General features: G+C 39.7%; 1 protein-coding gene across 1 annotated transcript; it reads left to right on the forward strand.

The window, feature by feature from the left end:
* Positions 1-606, forward strand: LOC114084302 (interferon alpha-2-like). The gene has a single exon (XM_027925427.2). It carries the CDS (start codon positions 1-3, stop codon positions 604-606), a length of 606 nt encoding a protein of 201 aa, XP_027781228.2.
* Positions 607-17,557: the final 16,951 nt, after the last annotated feature.

A 17,557-nucleotide genomic window follows, 5' to 3' on the forward strand; every position in this document is an offset into this window, starting at 1 on the left:
ATGGCCTTGCCCTTGGCTTTCCTGCTGGCCCTGGTGGTGCTCAGCTGCAAGAACACCTGCTCTCTGGGCTGTGACCTGCCTCAGATACACAACCTGGGTCTTGAAACTCCTGAGAAAAATGAAGATGGGGCACTGACTCTCCTGCAAAAAATGAGGAGAATTCCCACTTTCTGCTGCCTGAACGACAGAAAGGACTTTGCCTTCCCCCAGAAGCTGTTGGAGGGTGAGAAGGTGCCGAGGGCTCAAGCTGTTGCTGTGCTCCAGGAGATGACCCACCAGATCTTCCGCCTTTTCGGCACCCAGGAGGCCTTTGCTGCTTGGAACAAGACCCTCCTGGACACCTTCCTCAGTGGCATCCATCAGCACTTGGAAGACCTGAAAGCCTGTGTGACCCACCAGGTGAGGCAGCAAAAAGCTCTCGGAATAACTGTTAGAAAACACTTCCGCAGGATCACTGATTACCTGAAGGAGAATGAATACCTGCCTTGTGCCTGGGAGATGGTCAGAAGAGAAATCATGAAATTCTTGTCTTCTTCACCTAAGTTATATGAAAGATTAAGGAGCATGGAACGAGACCTGGTCCAGCAGGGAAATGCTTCTCCCTGATGAACACACCTTGCCACACTCGCACAAGTTCTGCCATTTCAAAAACTCTCATGGCTCCTTGGGACAAGAATTCCCTCCATTCATTGTATGTTTTCAGTCAATGATGCGTTTCTGTAGGCACCAGTCCCTTACCTGCCTGCAGATGTATTTATCTATTTAAATATTCATTTAATTAACTATCCATAAGATTTAATTTATTTTGTTCATATACTATGTATACCTTTAGAGTATGATTAATAAAACAAAGCATTTTTATATAGTCAATTTAGTTTGCTTTCTTCATTGCAATTTTACTGTAGAAACTTCTTAAGTTTTGAAACTCCCTTTATTCTTGGATATGGATGAGGGGTGCGGTAAATACATTTTTTATTTTTTCCCATTCTTAACTTGAGTAGCAAAAGTGAAATTTTAGTTGTAAATGCTGATTTCTATGAGGACTTCTCATTTCATGCACATCTTTATTTTTGCATTTTCCAGTCAACTTAGTGGTGTCACTTTTAGACAAGTTGAGATTAAGTGAAAATGAATGGAGGTATTGATATGATGAAAGACAAGCATGAAAACAACTTCCTAAATGCATTGTGGAAGTTGTTGGTTTTTTTTACGGATTTTTTAAAAATATAAATAACGGCAGAATGCATTACAATGCTTATTACACATATACAGCACAACGCTTCATATCTCTGGTTGTATATAAAGTATGTTGACACCAATTTTTGTCTTCATTCATGTACTTTGGATAATGATGTCTATCACATTCCACCACCATCCTTGTTAATCCCTTGCCCCCCTCCCTTTCCCTCCCACCCCTCTGCCCTGTCTAGAATTCATCTATTTCTCCCATGCTCCCCCTTCTGACCCCAATATGCATCAGCATCCTTATATCAGGAAAAACATTGGGCATTTGTTTTCTTGGCATTGGCTAACTTCATTTACCCTTATCTTCTCTAACGCCATCCATTTACCTGCAAATGCCATGACATTATTCTCTTTTATTGCTGAGTAAAATTGCAGTGTATATATGTGCCCCATTTTTTTTATACATTCTTCCCCTGAAGTGCATCTAGGTTGGCTCCACAGTTTAGCTATTGTCAATTGTGCTGCTATAAACATCCATGTGGCTCTGTCCCTGTAGTATGTTGATTTTAAGTCCTTTGGGTATAGTCTAAGCAGTGGGATAACTGGGTCAAATGGTGGTTCCATTCCCAGATTTCCAAGGAATCTCCATACTGCTGTCCACATTGGCTGCACCAATTTGCTTTCCCACCAGTAGTGGATGAGAACAACTTTTCCCCCACATCCTTGCCAACACATATTATCTTCATAATAGCTGCCATTCTGACTGGAATGAGATGATATGTTAGAGTAGTTTTGATTTGCATTTCTCTATTTGCTAGAGATGATGAAAATTTTTTCGTATATTTGTTGATTTATTGTATATCCTCTTGTGAGAAGTGTCTGTTCAGGTACTTGTCCCATTTGTTGATTTGTTTATTTTTATTTTATTTTTGCAGCTTTTCTGTTTGAGTTCTTTATATACCCTAGAGATTAGTGCTCTATCTGATGTGTGAGGGGTGAATATTTGCTCCCAGGATATAGGCTCTCTGTTCATCTCACTGTTTTTCTTTTTTTTTTTTTTTGTAAAAGAAATATTTAAGTTTGATTCCATCCCATTTGTTGATTCTTGGTTTTAATTCTTGCACTATAGTGGTCTCTTTATGGAAGTTGGGACCTAATCCCACATGATGAAGTAGGGCCTACTTTTTCTTCTATTAGATGCAGAGTCTCTGGTTTAATTCCTAGGTCCCTGATCCACATGGAGTTGAGTTTTGTGCATGGTGAGTGATAGATTTTTAATTTCATTTTGTGACATGTGGATATCCAGTTTTCCCAGCACCATTTTTCGAAGAGGCTATCTTTTCTCCAGTGCATATTTTTGGCACCTTTGTCTAATATAAGATAACTGAAATTATGTGGGTTAGACTCTGTGTCCTCTATTCTGTACCATTGGTGTACAGATCTATTTTGGTGCCAATACCATGCGGTTTTAGGTACTATTGCTGTGTAATATAGTTTTAGGTCTGGAATGGTAATGCCGCCAGCTTCTTTCTTCTTGCTAAGGATTGCTTTGGCTATGCTGGGTCTCTTGTTTTTCCAGATGAACTTTATGATGGCTTTTTCTCTTTCTATGAGGAATGCCATTGGGATTTTGATTGGAATTGCATCAAATCTCTACAGTGCTTTTGGTAGTATGGTCATTTGGAGAATATTAATTCTGCCTATCGAAGAACAAGGTAGATCTTTCCATCTTCTAAGGTCTTCTTTAATTTCTTTCCTTAGCATGTTGTAGTTTTCATTGCAGAGGTCTTTACCTCTTTTGTTAAATTTATTCCTAAGAATTTTTTTGATGCTCTTATAAATGGGGTGCTTTTCCTAGTTTCACTTTCAGCGGATTTGTCACTGATGTACAGAAATGCCATTGAGTTATGGGGGTTGATTTTATATCCTGCCACTTTGCTGAATTCATTTACTAGTTCTAGAAGTTTCCTGGTGGAGCTTTTTAGATCTTCTAGGTATAGAATCATAGAGTCAGCAAATAGTGCTAATTTTAGTTCTTCTTTTCCTATACATATCCCTTTAATTTCTAATTGCTCTAGCCACTCTTTCAAGAACTATGTTAAACAGAAGTGGTGAAAGAGGGCATCCCTGTCTTGTTCCGGTTTTTAGAGGGAATGCCTTTAGTTTTTCAACATTGAGAATGATGTTGGCCTGAGGCTTATGGTAGATAGCCTTTAGGATGTGGAGATATGTTCCTGTTATCCTTAGTTTTTCTAGTGTTTGGAACATGGAAAGGTGCTGTATTTTGTCAAATGCTTTTTCTGCATCTATTGAGATGATCATGTGATTCTTATCTTTGCGTCTATTGCTGTGATGTATTCCATTTATTGATTTCCGTATGTTGAACCAACCTTGCATCCCTGGGATAAATCCCACTTGATCATGGTGCACAATCTTTTTGATATGTTTTTGTAATCGGTTTGCCAGGATGGTATTGAGAATTTTTGCATCTAGGTTCATTAGAGATATTGGTCTGAAGTTTTCTTTCTTTGATGTGTCTTTGCCTGGTAACTGGGATCAGGGTGATATTGGCCTCATAGAATGGTTTTGGATGTGCTGCCTCTGTTTCTATTTCCTGAAATAAATTGTAGAGTATTGGTATTAGTTCTTCTTTAAAGGTCCTGTAGAACTCGGCTGTGTATCTATCAAGTCCTGGGCTTTTCTTGGTTGGTCAGCTTCTGATGGTGTCTTCTGTTTCATCCCTTGATATTGGTCTGCTTAAATTGTGTATATCTTCCTGATTCAATCTGGGCAAATCATATGACTTAAGAAACTGGTTGATGCCTTCCATATCTTCTATTTTATTGGAGTATGAGTTTTCAAAACAATTTCTAATTTTCCTCTGTATTTTTGTAATGAGTGTTGTGATATTAACTTTTTCATCACTTATGCTGGTAATTTGAGTTTTCTCTGTCCTTCTCTCTTTTATCTTAGTTAAGGGTCTGTCAATTTTATTTATTTTTTCAAAAAACCAACTTCTTGTTTTGTCATTTTTTTTCAATTATTTATTTTGTTTCGATTTCATTGATTTCAGCTCTAATTGTAATTATTTATTTCCTTCTTCTGCTTTTGCTGTATTTGTTCTTTTCTTCTAGAGCTTTGAGATGTAATGTGAGGTCATTTATGGAGTCCTACTCGAAAGCTGAGGCTCTGAGCCCTGTTTGTGTGTGTATGTGTGGGGGGGTGTCACAGCACTGGTGATTTCTGCAGAAATCAGCTGTCTAGGGCTGCTCTTTCACTCTCTGAGATGCAGTATTCCAACTAGGTGAGATCTGGGTCAGGGTGTGACTCAGGATGCTGCCTCCCACTTGCCTGAAATCTTGGAATCCCCTTCTTAACCTCCACTGCAGCACAAAATTCACAATGATTGCTTTTAAAATGAATGCAAAGGTTTATAAATTTTGGCCAATGATCAGCCTGATATATTTAACTTTGTTCTTATGTTTTATGTTGGTATTTAGATTTTTATAGAAAAAGTCATTCTCAATACATGTATAACAGTTTTATTTAAAAAAAAATAGATGAATTTCTCCGAAGTTGTATGTGGTTTTGTGCATAGCAATGCCTTGGGTAGGAGATACAGTTCCCAAGAAAAAAAACTCTCTGCCTTTTTTCTTGAACCAATATCAAGTTATCTTCTCAGATTGGTCTGAATTCATTCAAAATATGGGATATTTTCTTAAAGTCTAGAGGTGGAAAACCCTGCTATTAGAAGAATGAAAGAGAAAATGGCAGTATAAGTATGTATTTTAAGAAATAAATTTGCTTAGAATATGAATTGATGCATTTTTGGAAGTCATGGAATTTAACATCTATGTTCATTTAGGAAAAGTGGAGAACATAGGTCATCTTAGTGGTAGCTTGTTGGGTAGCACTAATCAGCAGAAACCACATTATCACATATCTAAGAGAAAGAACAGAAAGCAGTTAATTATCAAATATCATAAATAATTCTGACTGTGTATTCTGAGACAGAGAAAAATGTAAGTTGTGATCTCACAAACAGCATAGGTTGTTTTTCCTAGACAGTTTTCACTCTTTGATATCTATTTGTGTCCAAACAGATTTCATGCATTTGTTACCGCTGTTGACTGGTGACGAGTCCTTGTTTCCCCAATGTTGAAGAATAACACCAGAAAAGCATGCCGAGGCAAGGTCAGAGTAGAAATTAGAAGTTTATTAAAGGACAGCAGAGAAGACTTCTCCCGGAGGAAGAAGGGGACCCAAGATATGGAATCCGTGGAAGTGCGGTTGTCTCTCCATTTTATAGTTTCTTTCAGTGGTGTAATGTAGGTGGAAAGGCCCAAGGGCTGGGACACAGGTGGACCAAAGAAGTAATCTGGTCAGGAAGGACTTCTGAGTTAGCACCTTCAAGTTTGCTGGGGGCTGTTTATTAACACTTCTTTGGGATGGGCTTTGGGCCTAGGGCTTTTCTCAGGACTTCATTAACATTCCAAGAGTTGTTCAACTTTTCCGGGAATTCATTCTCAACATGGCCTCCATTTTCGAGTTCAGTCGGTATTAGACCCGATTTACCTAACTACACTGACTACCTAACTTTAAATCTGGCTTCATTCCCCCTCTAATTTGGGGAACTCCTTACTGCTGTATGGAAAGGGGGCAAAGATACTTCTGGCTTCTTCAGGGTGAAAGGGGACGATGTGGGACAAGCAGTTTGGAGTCCCCTTTAAAAATCGGGTCTATCGAGTGGTCCATGATAGAAGTCCGATTGAGAAGTAATAGGGTGGAGGGCCATTTGAGTGATGGATGGTCTAAAAGAGAAACAAGAATTCATTAGTACTGGAACCAGATTGATGCAGCAATAAATGCCATAGCACAGGAATATGCCAATTAGTATGATTGCAAAGACAAAGAATGTTTTCCACCAGGAAGTACCAAGAACCAGGAGCTAGGATATTGTTTCCATGACAAAGTTGCTGAGGACATGGCTTCTACCTGAGCATGTAAATCTTTAATGATATTTGTCACATTACCAGAAATGTCAGGGATGTAAACACAACATTTAACTTTTAGGGTTACAGATGTCCTTTTCCTTAAGATACAGTTTAATAATTTAATGTCATCTGATCTTGCAAAATCCTTTTACTAGTATGACCTCTGTGTCTAATAGAGAAATCTTTAATTCTGTTACTTAGGGCTGGATAACCATACTAGCAAACATTAAGCCTACCTTTGTTGGTTAGAAATAAAGGCCTTAAACTAAAAACTACTCTGGCAGTTCCTTTTGATAGTTATCAGGCATTCCTGTCTGAGAATCTCTTTTGTAGCCTCCAGTTTACTTATTTTTGGAAGTTACATTTAATTATTATTATCATTTAAAATGCCCAGGAACAGCTGTGTTTTGGCTTTGACTGTCTTTGCTAAGTGTTTAAGATGAAGCAAGTCAAACTGACTTTTGTTTCTATCTATTGTTAACAGTCAGTTGAGTTTCCCTGGGAGTCCTCGGGGAACTTACAGCAGCTTCTCAGTTCTGCTAGTGCCATTTGCGCTAGGATGGGTCCAGGCCTCGCTTGACCATGTGGCTTCCCTCGGAAGCATCAGGGATATCTCCCTTCTCTGATGACCCTCCTCTTCATAGCAAATGCACTGATTGGCTTTTTGTTCTCCAGCGGTCTCATTAATCTCCCTGATCGGGAGGTTATGTGGCCCAGAGTTGCAAAGCTCTTTGGAGAAGCCCCTATTCCCTGATTCAGACTGACTCAGAGGGCAAGAGCCAAATGTTGGTTTTCTTGGCCCTTTTAATTTAACTTTAATTTTAAAACTTAATCTTAAACATCCAGCAAATAAGTTAACAGCCTTATATTAAGAGTAGTGGGCTTTAATGTCTATCTCTCTATCCTGTAGGTGATAACTCCTTATCTTAAATTAACCCAGGTTGTGTGTTTTTAAATCAGTACCTCTGCAAAACATTAACAGGCAATCTTTTATAAGAACATTACAAAATAAAATTAACTAGGGTAAAAACTAAGTTTATGTGATAACTACCTTGAATTTTGGCAGAGTTATACATTATAATCCCCTGTTTGAGATCCTGGTAATTGTGACAAAAACTAACCTTTGGACACAACTTTAAATGTACTGAAATCTGGCCTACTTCTTTCATAGTCACTTTCACATGTAGTGAGATGGGACATAGAGCCTTATCTCAGGTAAGGCGGGGTTCTTCATAAATCTTAAGTACTGTAGTTCTGAAACTGATCTTTGCTTTTTTAACATCATTTTACAAAGCCTACATAAATTGTTGCTCAAGTTCACATGAATATTAGCTAACACAATATAATATCACACCTAAAACATGAAAAAATTAAAGAAAAGCTGAAAGCTTTTAACCTTTTGTAGAAAAGTAGCAAAGTACTTTTGTGTTTTGCAATAAAACCTTTACACAGATTAGGCTCTCATTAACTTAAAAATACATTTAAATTGTATCTCAGTGTAAAAAGTAACATGGAACTTTACATACTTGGATAACAAGTCCAGTTATAGAACACAAATGATAAATAAATTTCCAACATGTTTTTCTTTTAAGCCTAAAATTACCATACAACTTTAGAACACAGCTTGATATAATGCTCTTTCTAAAGCTTCTACCTAATAGACTTGTACACCTGGAAGATATGAACACATTAATAGCACCAATTACATTGATGTTTTTATATTAATCAAGTTTACCTTTTAAAGAAATAACATAGCACAATTCTCTAAAACAACAGCACTTGTTTAACCAGCTGTTTAATTTCTTTAAGATTACTTGCTCAAAACCTTACACTTATAACCAACTTACACAGACCTTCTTTATAGCACTTACTTAAACCCTCTTAATTACTTAATCATATAGACTCTTATCCAGAAACACATTTTCCCTCTATTAAATCCATACCTAGAACCTTCTAGTTTTTCTTTTTCATCTGATAACCTCCTTCTGTTCACATTTTGAAACAATACTTGTGAATTTTTGAATTTAAGCAGATTATTTCATAGACATCAACATTTTATTAGGTTTTATTTTTGAACACCTAGAAAAACTTATAAGCTTAATTTTAAAGACATCTTTTTTTATCTATTTATCAAACTTAAATTGAGCCATTTGAATCACGTGAATCAAAGATATTTGGATACATTTTTTTAAAATTTTTCATGAGTGCTCCTCATATATCTATCAATTGTCATATAATTGCATGATATATGGACATACACACATACAGACATACCTACATACAACACGTAACACAAGTGTAACACATAACACAATAGTAAAGGCCTTGTAGCTTTCTCATGTGAAATCTCATTGCAATGTTAAAAAAAATAAAACAACTCCAGTTGATCAAAAATAGAACTTATCAGAAAAACATTAACTTGTCTGTAGGATCAAAATCATGAGCTCAAAAAAAAAAAAAAATACAGAATCTAAGAAAAGGCAAAATTCCTAGAAAAAATTGACCGGCCAGTAATTAGTAAATGCCATACAATTTACTCTTTGGTTTAATCTAGTTTGAGTTCCCATAAAAAGACACTTTTACTCTTTTTTTTTCCCTTGGGACTTAGATCTATCTCCTACTGAGCTCCAGGTTTCTTCTTTTGCATATCAACTTAAGTCCTGGCTGAGGTCTGGAAGGAACTGGGAAAACTGGAATTCTGAGGAGAAGCCTCATGCCTAAGGCATTTTAACCATAAGTCACAATTTTCAGGTTTGGATGTTGAAAATTATGATACACGTTTAAGATACAATTCACAATATTTCATACCTTTACATCTTTCTACACTAGAAAAACTTGCTCACACAAAACTGAAAATAGGATCTTTCTCGATAATATAAAAGCTACCATCAGAAGAAATTTCTTCAGGATCATTAAGCTACTTCCTTTGTTCTGAAGTTCCTAAAGTAGTATTAAGTTACATTAAATCATTTGAAAAAAATTTTAAAAGAGAACCACACACTACCATGTATATCCAAAATTAAGCTTTAAAATTTTTTAAGACTGTTGCTATTTAATGTCCTTTCAATAAGCCAGACCAACGTTTTAATTTAACATTTTTTTTTCCTAAATCTTACACACTGAGGGGAACAGATACCATATAATTTACTATCCTTGCCCAAATTAATGCACTGGTACACCTAGTGAAATCTTTTCAGGCTACCCAGTTCAAAAATTGATGAAAAAAATAAAACCAAATGATTGGGAGTTACTTGCCAACTTGGAAGTAGAGTTCTTTTAATTTTCTATCCTAAGTATTTAAGTTCTCCGGCATGAATTATCTGAAATCACAAACTAAACAATTACCTAACCCCAACTTTTAACTGCAAGATTATGCAATGCTTCAAACTCATTTAGATACCAGATTGTTACTACAATAAAAAATCAAAACAGACAGACCAGATAAGAGAAAAATCTCCCCAGGTTTCTAACTCCCATTTAATTATGACTCCTACATCAGTGGCACCATAGATTTCCCCATGAGTGGACCAGATGTTCTCACATAGGGGCAACCAGAAGTGTAAAATCAAGGGTCTCAGTGTGATGACTTTACTGCATTCAGTGTCCCTTCTTTTTAAGTAGACAGAGATGGAGCAATCCTTACAGTGCAGGGAAGAAATGAGGAATTTCCCCAAAGTGAAAATGGCTTTGGCAGCTGCTGGGAGCCCCTCAGTCTCCCCTTTTACTTACAGGATTAGCTCCTTTGGATAGATCCTATTCCAGGCAATCTGGCATATCTCCTAACTTTTCAGTAGAGTCAGTTTTTATCTGCCTTAGGTCTTGAAGGGTGAAGGGGATGTGTACTTTGATCGACTCAAATTTTTTCTTGATTCTTTTTCCTCAGTGAGTCACCAAGATTTTTTCTCTTCATGGCAGATATCATAGCTAAGTCTACTTTACACTGTTGGCATAATTTAGGATTTTCCCTTAGAGCAAAGAAAATTTGAACATACGGCACCTCACACCATTTTCTTTTTTTGTAAATTTTATCAAACTGTAAAATTGTATTAAAATTGATATTTCCCTCTGGTGGCCAGGTTTCTCCATCAGAGAGTTTGTATTGAGGCCAGGCCAAGAAAATGAGGCGCTTTTTCTTGAGCATCTGAGGGTCAAATCTATCCCAATTTTTCAATACACAGGCTAGTGGTGCACCTGGCGTATTGGAGAGAGAGAAGCTCCCATCTAAGTGAGAAGAAAACAGGACTCAGGTGCCCACGCCGCGCCGGAGAAAACTGTTCTCATTAGGGACGTCTCCCTAAGCTTGAGCTTCCTAAACGGTGGTCCAGAAAACCCATCTCTCACCTTGCTTTGCCAAGGGGTTTCTGGTCCCCTTTAGCAAAGTGCTAGGGTCTCAGTTTGCCCTGTGCCAGAGACCCTGGGAGGATTCAGACTTAAGGGCATTACTGCTTATCCTCCCGGCCACTAAAAACCCATTGCAAAAGAGAATCATGCACTCTTTTGTTGCCTTTGCTTTGTAGACTAAAGGAATCACCTAAGGGTTAAGGGATATCTACTGGTTGGAAGGTAGCAGATTACCGGAGGAGTTGATTCTAAAAATGCCTCTCTAGCAGCTTAAAGAGAACACAGCTCATTTTAAACATAGGGGTGGTAAAACAGACTAGTGAAAGTTACCTATGCATCTTAGAGAACCTGGGCAGATTTTACTAATTATCTTATGTCTTTCTCAGCCCTACAACCTGAATTGCTAACATTTCTGACCTGAGAAGGAAGGGGAGCATCCAGGAGGAATGGATGCAAGGTTGGGAGTGTTGAGTAGCCCATACGGAGGCAAATGTTATTGGGGCTTTCCCTCAGTGCCATTCATCTACCAGTCACCCTAGATACCCCTTAGGGCTGTCGGGAGGGGGCTCAAGAGAAAGGAACCTTAGGAATACGTCTGAGTGTAGCCCAGACCGGAATTCCGCAGTTGTTCCAAACTCCTTCCTCCACCTCCAGGCATCGGAGGCAGATCGGATTCGGGACACTGTGTACTCACGCCAATTGCTCTCTGGGCCCAGACAGAAAAGTTGGAAGCGGCTTTGACAGAACCCAACATGCCTGCTCTGTATGGAACAGGTGATTGAGAGCTACCTAGGCCGGGAAACCTCTCACCCGAGTCTTGAAGAGTGGCGGCTGCACTAATTGCGTTTAAGTAGCCGTCGGGTGCCCACCTTACCCTCCAGAAAGAAAGAGAGAGAAAGATGCACCTCAAACAGACATGGGGTGCGTGCATTTACCTTGGTGTAGAATCTCGGTGGAACCTCCAATATGTTACTGCTGTTGACCGGTGATGAGTCCTTGCTTCCCCAATGTTGAAGAATAACACCAGAAAAGCATGCTGAGGCAAGGTCAGAGTAGAAATTAGAAGTTTATTAAAGGACAGCAGAAAAGACTTCTCCCGGAGAAAGAAGGGGATCCAAGAGGTGGAATTCGTGGAAGTGCGGTTGTCTCTCCATTTTATAGTTTCTTTCAGTGATGTAATGTAGGTGGAAAGGCCCAAGGGCTGGGACACAGGTGGACCAAAGAAGTAATCTGGTCAGGAAGGACTTCTGAGTTAGCACCTTCAAGTTTGCTGGGGGCTGTTTATTAACACTTCCTTGGGATGGGCTATCTTCAGGTTTGCTGGGGGCTGTTCATTAACACTTCTTTGGGATGGGCTTTGGGCCTAGGGCTTTTCTCAGGACTTCATTAACATTCCAAGAGTTGTTCAACTTTTCCGGGAATTCATTCTCAACATGGCCTCCATTTTAGATTTCACTCGGTATTAGACCCGATTTACCTAACTACACTGACTACCTAACTTTAAATCTGGCTTCACATTGGTGCTCAGACAATTCCTACTAATGTTTAATATTGCATTAATTTTAAATCATATATTTAACTACAACAATTGTTTTTCCTTATATAAGTAGGTACTATGTTGAATGCCAGTAAGCTGCTCTCTGGACTAAAACCTTCACTAAGCCAGATAATTGATGGAAATGGTGACCCTATTGAGAGGTGGTATATAGAATTAATGAGCAGAAATGGAGAAGGTGGCAGTTGAGTAAGAGGAGAAAAGAGCTCTGTGCATCACGCTATCTGGGAGCCACTTTCCTTTTCATCACATTCAGGCTTCCATCTATTTTCCTTTTGCTTTCATTTCTCAGCTGCAATGACTGACTTCTAGGAATATTTACCAGATAAAGAAAAATGATGTACTGAAAATTTTTGGAAAAAATGATTCGTGACTTTTGGTTTTCCCTTTTCTTGGATATTTGACTTCTAACCTCAAGTGAAAGTAAGTCAGAGACAGGAAGAGCCCTTTGCTTAGAAAAATATGTAAAATGAATGAGCTAAATTTTAAAGGTTTGGAAGTCAGTTTTTTTTTTTTAAATTAAATGGCAGGCTAATATGATTTTGCATCAGATGTTGGTTTAACTGCCCCACATTTTCTTTATGAGCACAAAAAGGATGAACCAAGAAGTTCAACTGAAATATTATCATCCTAGGAAGAAGAGAGATGTGGATAAGAGAAGTTAGCAACTAAAGTGAAGAAAGGAAAAGGAGGAGCTCTTTTCTCTTCCTTTGTGGTTTCTTTCCATCCATTTCCCTTCAAAAGTACAGATGCCCTATTGTTTCCCAGGCGAGTCCCATCTATGTGGCCACCATCAAGACCTCCTGATGAAGAATACAGGCCCAAGGATGCTGAAACAGAATCTCTATCTGCTATTTTGGAAACTCCAGAAAAAAGTTCAGATGCTGACCAGCAGGAAATTTTGGATATGAAGTCTGAAGGACAGGCAAATGTAATTCAGCAACTGGAAAAAACCATCAAAGATCTGAGGACCAAAATAGCTGAACTAGAAAAGCAGTACCCTGTCCTGGATACCAAGGTGGCCAGCAGCCATCAAGGGGCTGAGAATGGAGTGACATCCTCAGAAGATGTCTGCTTGGAAACTTTAAGATTAGTAGGAAAGGATATGCAACCTCAAAGGATTTTAGAGGCAAAATCTATACAGGCTTCCCCAACAGAGGAGGGTGGGATACTAACACTACCATCTGTGAAGGCACTGTCAGAAGGTCCTCCATGCACGCCTGGGGCTGAAAGTGGAGAGTCAGGTGTTCCAACATCACCTTCTGGACCTCAGACAAAATTTTGTTCTGAGATTTCTTTGATTGTGTCTCCAAGGCGAATATCAGTACAGCTTGAGGCCCATCAGTCCACGCCCAGTGTATCACAGCCTCTACCAACTTCATCCCTTCCATGTTCTGATAGTCAGGGGCAGCCTGGGTCACAGTTGTCCCATCCTTCTTTTCATACTGAGTTTGATACCAGCCATGAACACTCTGTTTTCTCCTCCTTTGGAAACAGCTGTAATATTCCACCCCCACCACCTCGGCCTTGCACAGAATCCTCTACCTCCATGCCTAGCCTGGGCATGGCAACTCCATCACCTTCCCCTCTCCCTGATGTGACAGTGTCTCCTCTGCCCAGTGTAGCAGTTCCCCTACCTCCCCCTCTGCCTGGTACTGAAATGCTGCCACCCACTCCTGCTCCTTCTCTTCCTGGAGTGGGAATACCTCTCCCCTTCCTCTACCTGATATGGAAATACCTCCTCCTCCCCCTCTCCCCGGAGTGGGAATACCCCTCCCTCTCCTCTTCCTGGAATACCTCCTCCTCCCCCTCTCCCCGGAGTGGGAATACCCCCTCCTCCTCCTCTCCCTGGAGTAGGAATACCACCCCTGATCCTCTTCCTGGAGTAGGAATACCTCCCCCTCCTCCTCTTCCTGGAATGGGAATACCTCTTCCCCCTTCTCTTTCTGGAATACCTCCACCTCCTCCCCTCCCTGGAGTGGGAATACCCCCTCCCCCTCCTCTTCCTGGTATACCTCCTCCCCCACCCCTTCCTGGAATGGGAATACCCCCTCCCCCTCCTGTTCCTGGTATACCTCCTCCCCCACCCCTTCCTGGAATGGGAATACCCCCTCCCCCTCCTCTTCCTGGGGTGGGAATACCTTCTCCTCCTGCTCTTCCTGGAGTTGGTGTTCCCCAACCTCCTCCTTGTGTGCATGTGTGAATATGCAACAACAAATCCCATAAATATGTACAACTATAATGCACCAATAAAAATGTGGAAAAAAAGAACACATACCCCATTTGAGAGCAAAAGTTGAGTGAAAGTTCTTTGTTTGTCAGAAACTCCTATGAGTAGTTGTAGTTCACTTGTTATGAATATTTTTGGAAAGGAGGGAAGGTTCCTATTATAATGATGTCACAGTAGCTGTAGTTGAAAGGAAACAGAGAGGATGATCGCCATCTGCTGGCCACTAGGGAGGAGGATATCAATCTGTATCTTTTTTTTATTTTAATTTTTACTTTTTGTTGCTGGGGATTGAACCAGGGCCTTGTGCATGTGAGGCAATGTGTCTACCAACTGAGCTATATTCCCCAGCCTCATACTGAATTGTTCTTTCTTTCTTTCTTTTTTTTTAAGGGATGAGTATATCAACATTCTGGAGAGCTGGCTTGGTTGGTTTTAAGCAGTCTGTCTCCACTGACATTGTTTGTTTTCCAAGAGCTAAACAACAAACAAACAACTCTATTCTGGAAAGAACTGACTGTGATACAGGAATGAACCTATAATCCTAGAGTTTGTCTTGTAGAGAGGGAAAATACTCCCATTTTTAGGCAATTGGTGTTCCTTGAGAAATGGACAGGTCCATGGGGAGAAAGGGTCACAATGTGTCCCTTCCTTCCAGCATGCTCAGCGGTCCAGACCCTCCTGATCCATCACTACCTCCAGCATCTGCAATCTGGAGTTTAGAGAGCTACCCATCTGGTATGGAGCTGCAAGGAATTTCAAGGAAAATCTGTTGGCTGGTGTCTTAGCTCCTTCTTCTCTTTTTTTATATATTTTTTAAATAAATGACAGCAGGATGCATTACAATTACACATATACAGTGCAACTTTTCATATCTCTGGTTGTATAAAAAGTATGTTGGCATCAATTTGTGTCTTCATACCTGTACTTTGGATAATGATGTCCATCACATTCCCCCATCCTTGCTAATCCCCTGCCCCCTCCTTTTCCCTCCCACCTCTCTGCCCTATCTAGAATCCATCTATTCCTCCCTTGCTCCCCATTCCTACCACACTATGAGTCAGTCCCCTTATATCAGAGAAAACATTTGGCATTTGTTTTTTTGGGGGGGATTGGCTAACTTCACTTAGCATTATCTTCTCCAATGCCATCCATTTACCTGCAAATGCCATGATTTTATTCTCTTTTATTGGTGAGTAAAATTCCATTGTGTATATATGCCACATTTTTTAATCCATTCATCCACTGAATGGCATGTAGGTTGGCTCCACAGTTTAGCTATTGTGAATTGTGCTTCTGTAAACATTAATGTGGCTGTGACCCTGTAGTATGCTGATTTTAAATCCTTTGGGTATAGACCGAGGAGAGGGATAGCTGGGTCAAATGTTGGTTCTATTCCCAGATTTCTTAAGGGTAATTTGCCAATTTTACAAATTCCTTTCTACAATCAGGTCCTTTCCTTGACTTTACAACCAGCAGAAAATTCTCACTCTCTCTCTGAGTAAGGCTTGAGCTTCTGTTAGTCCTGCTTTGAATTGGCTATCAGAGCACAGAGTAGAGTAAAGGACTTCAGAGGACACAGCTGCCAGCTGACCCTGTGGACTCTATTTGGCTAGGACCAGGAAGGATTCAGGCAATCTGCATGGCACTTATGGATAAGTGAATCCTGAAGTGATTGTGAACAGCTCAGGTGGAAGGAAAGGGCATTGTTTCAGTTGGGATCTCTTGAGTTCCTCTGTAAGATGAAACTACAACTTTCCATTGCTTCTTTCCTGTTGATGAGCTGGAGGGTTTTGGTTTATTTGTGAAATAATTTCAGTCCCTTCGTTTTCTTTCCTTCTCCACCATTTGTGACAAGGCAATTTGCTCAGGAGTACAGTCACCTTGACTTTTTTTTTTTAAATAAACCTGGCTGTCTTTGAGTGCTTAACATCTTTCAAACATGATGACCTCTACCTTTCTTTGCTTACTGCTTAGTTCATGTAATTTTTCTTTATATTTACATTCTATTTGATGTTTATATAATATGAAAGAGTTATACCACTAACTTCATAATGTAACCCTTCCCTGAAAATCTTTGTAACCATATATTGCTTCATATCCTAGATTTGTTAACTTGCTATATATTCAAAAGCATTTGGGAGCCTGGAGGCAAGATTCAAGTTATGGGGTGTATTTGGGCTGTGAGACCCAGTGAACACTGAGCTGTCCCGCCCACCCACATTTCCAATGCAGAGAGAGGATGTGATTCACCTACCTGCAACTACATCTAGTCCACCTAATAAGGAGCACCAAAAATATAAGGAGTTTGTAAGAGGTGCAGGGATTAGAACACAGTAAAATCTGATGACACAACCTGGAGAAAACTTGCTGCTTTGGAGGTGTTAGTCTTACAAGAAAGGAAAAATAAAAGCTATACCTATTTGATGTACTTGAAATTCTATAAAGTAATGTAAGACTACGGATTTTCTTTCAACAGGAGGCTTTAAGTACAAACAATTACGAGGAGGAAAAGCTAGTAGATGACATTTCAATGCAGCCTGGGAGACAGGATGGTGTATAAACCTGCAGGCAGATGGACATCGTGGTCCAGGGGATAACCAATACCAGGGGAGAAGATAGGAATTTAGGATTCCTTTCTGCCAGTCTAATGATGATGACATGAGAATGCACATGGTCTTGGATGTTCCTCTCTCTAAGGGTGGACTTTAATTTCCCTCCCTTTGAATGTGAGCTGATACTGGTGACATTTCTCTAACACATAGAAAAGGAAATCTAGCAACCACAGTGTGGAGAATGGAGGAACCTGGCAGAGACCACTTTAACCAAGTGATTAAGTTTAACATCAGCAGTAATGAGACACTGATAGCACTTATCCCCAAGTCATCCCTTGATGTGAGAGCACATCACTGCTACGTGCTCCTCCCCTAAGCATACAGTTTAATTACAAGAAAGCACTGTACTCATCAGAACTGGTGATTTCTACCAAATAAGTGACCAGAATCCTTCCAAGTCTCAAAGTCATAAAAGTCAGGAAAGACTGAGTATGTATTAGGGACTGCAGGGCAGTACAGAGACAGATAGAATGTAGTGTGGGATGCTGGATTGATTCTTGGGACATTACAAGACATCAGTGGGGAAACTTGAGAAACTCTAAGTGAAGTTTGGTTAATGTCTTGCTCCAATGTCATTGTCTTAGTTTCTAGTAGTTGTACCATGGTAATGTAAGTTGTTGACATTAGGAGAAGCTAGGTA

Source organism: Marmota flaviventris, chromosome 13 (genome assembly GCF_047511675.1).
Source record: "Marmota flaviventris isolate mMarFla1 chromosome 13, mMarFla1.hap1, whole genome shotgun sequence".
NCBI lineage: Eukaryota > Metazoa > Chordata > Mammalia > Rodentia > Sciuridae > Marmota > Marmota flaviventris.

What these genes read in the sequence shown, in the direction of transcription:
- LOC114084302 (XM_027925427.2), top strand. Translation starts at nt 1, where the DNA reads ATGGCCTTGCCCTTGGCTTTCCTGCTGGCCCTGGTGGTGCTCAGCTGC.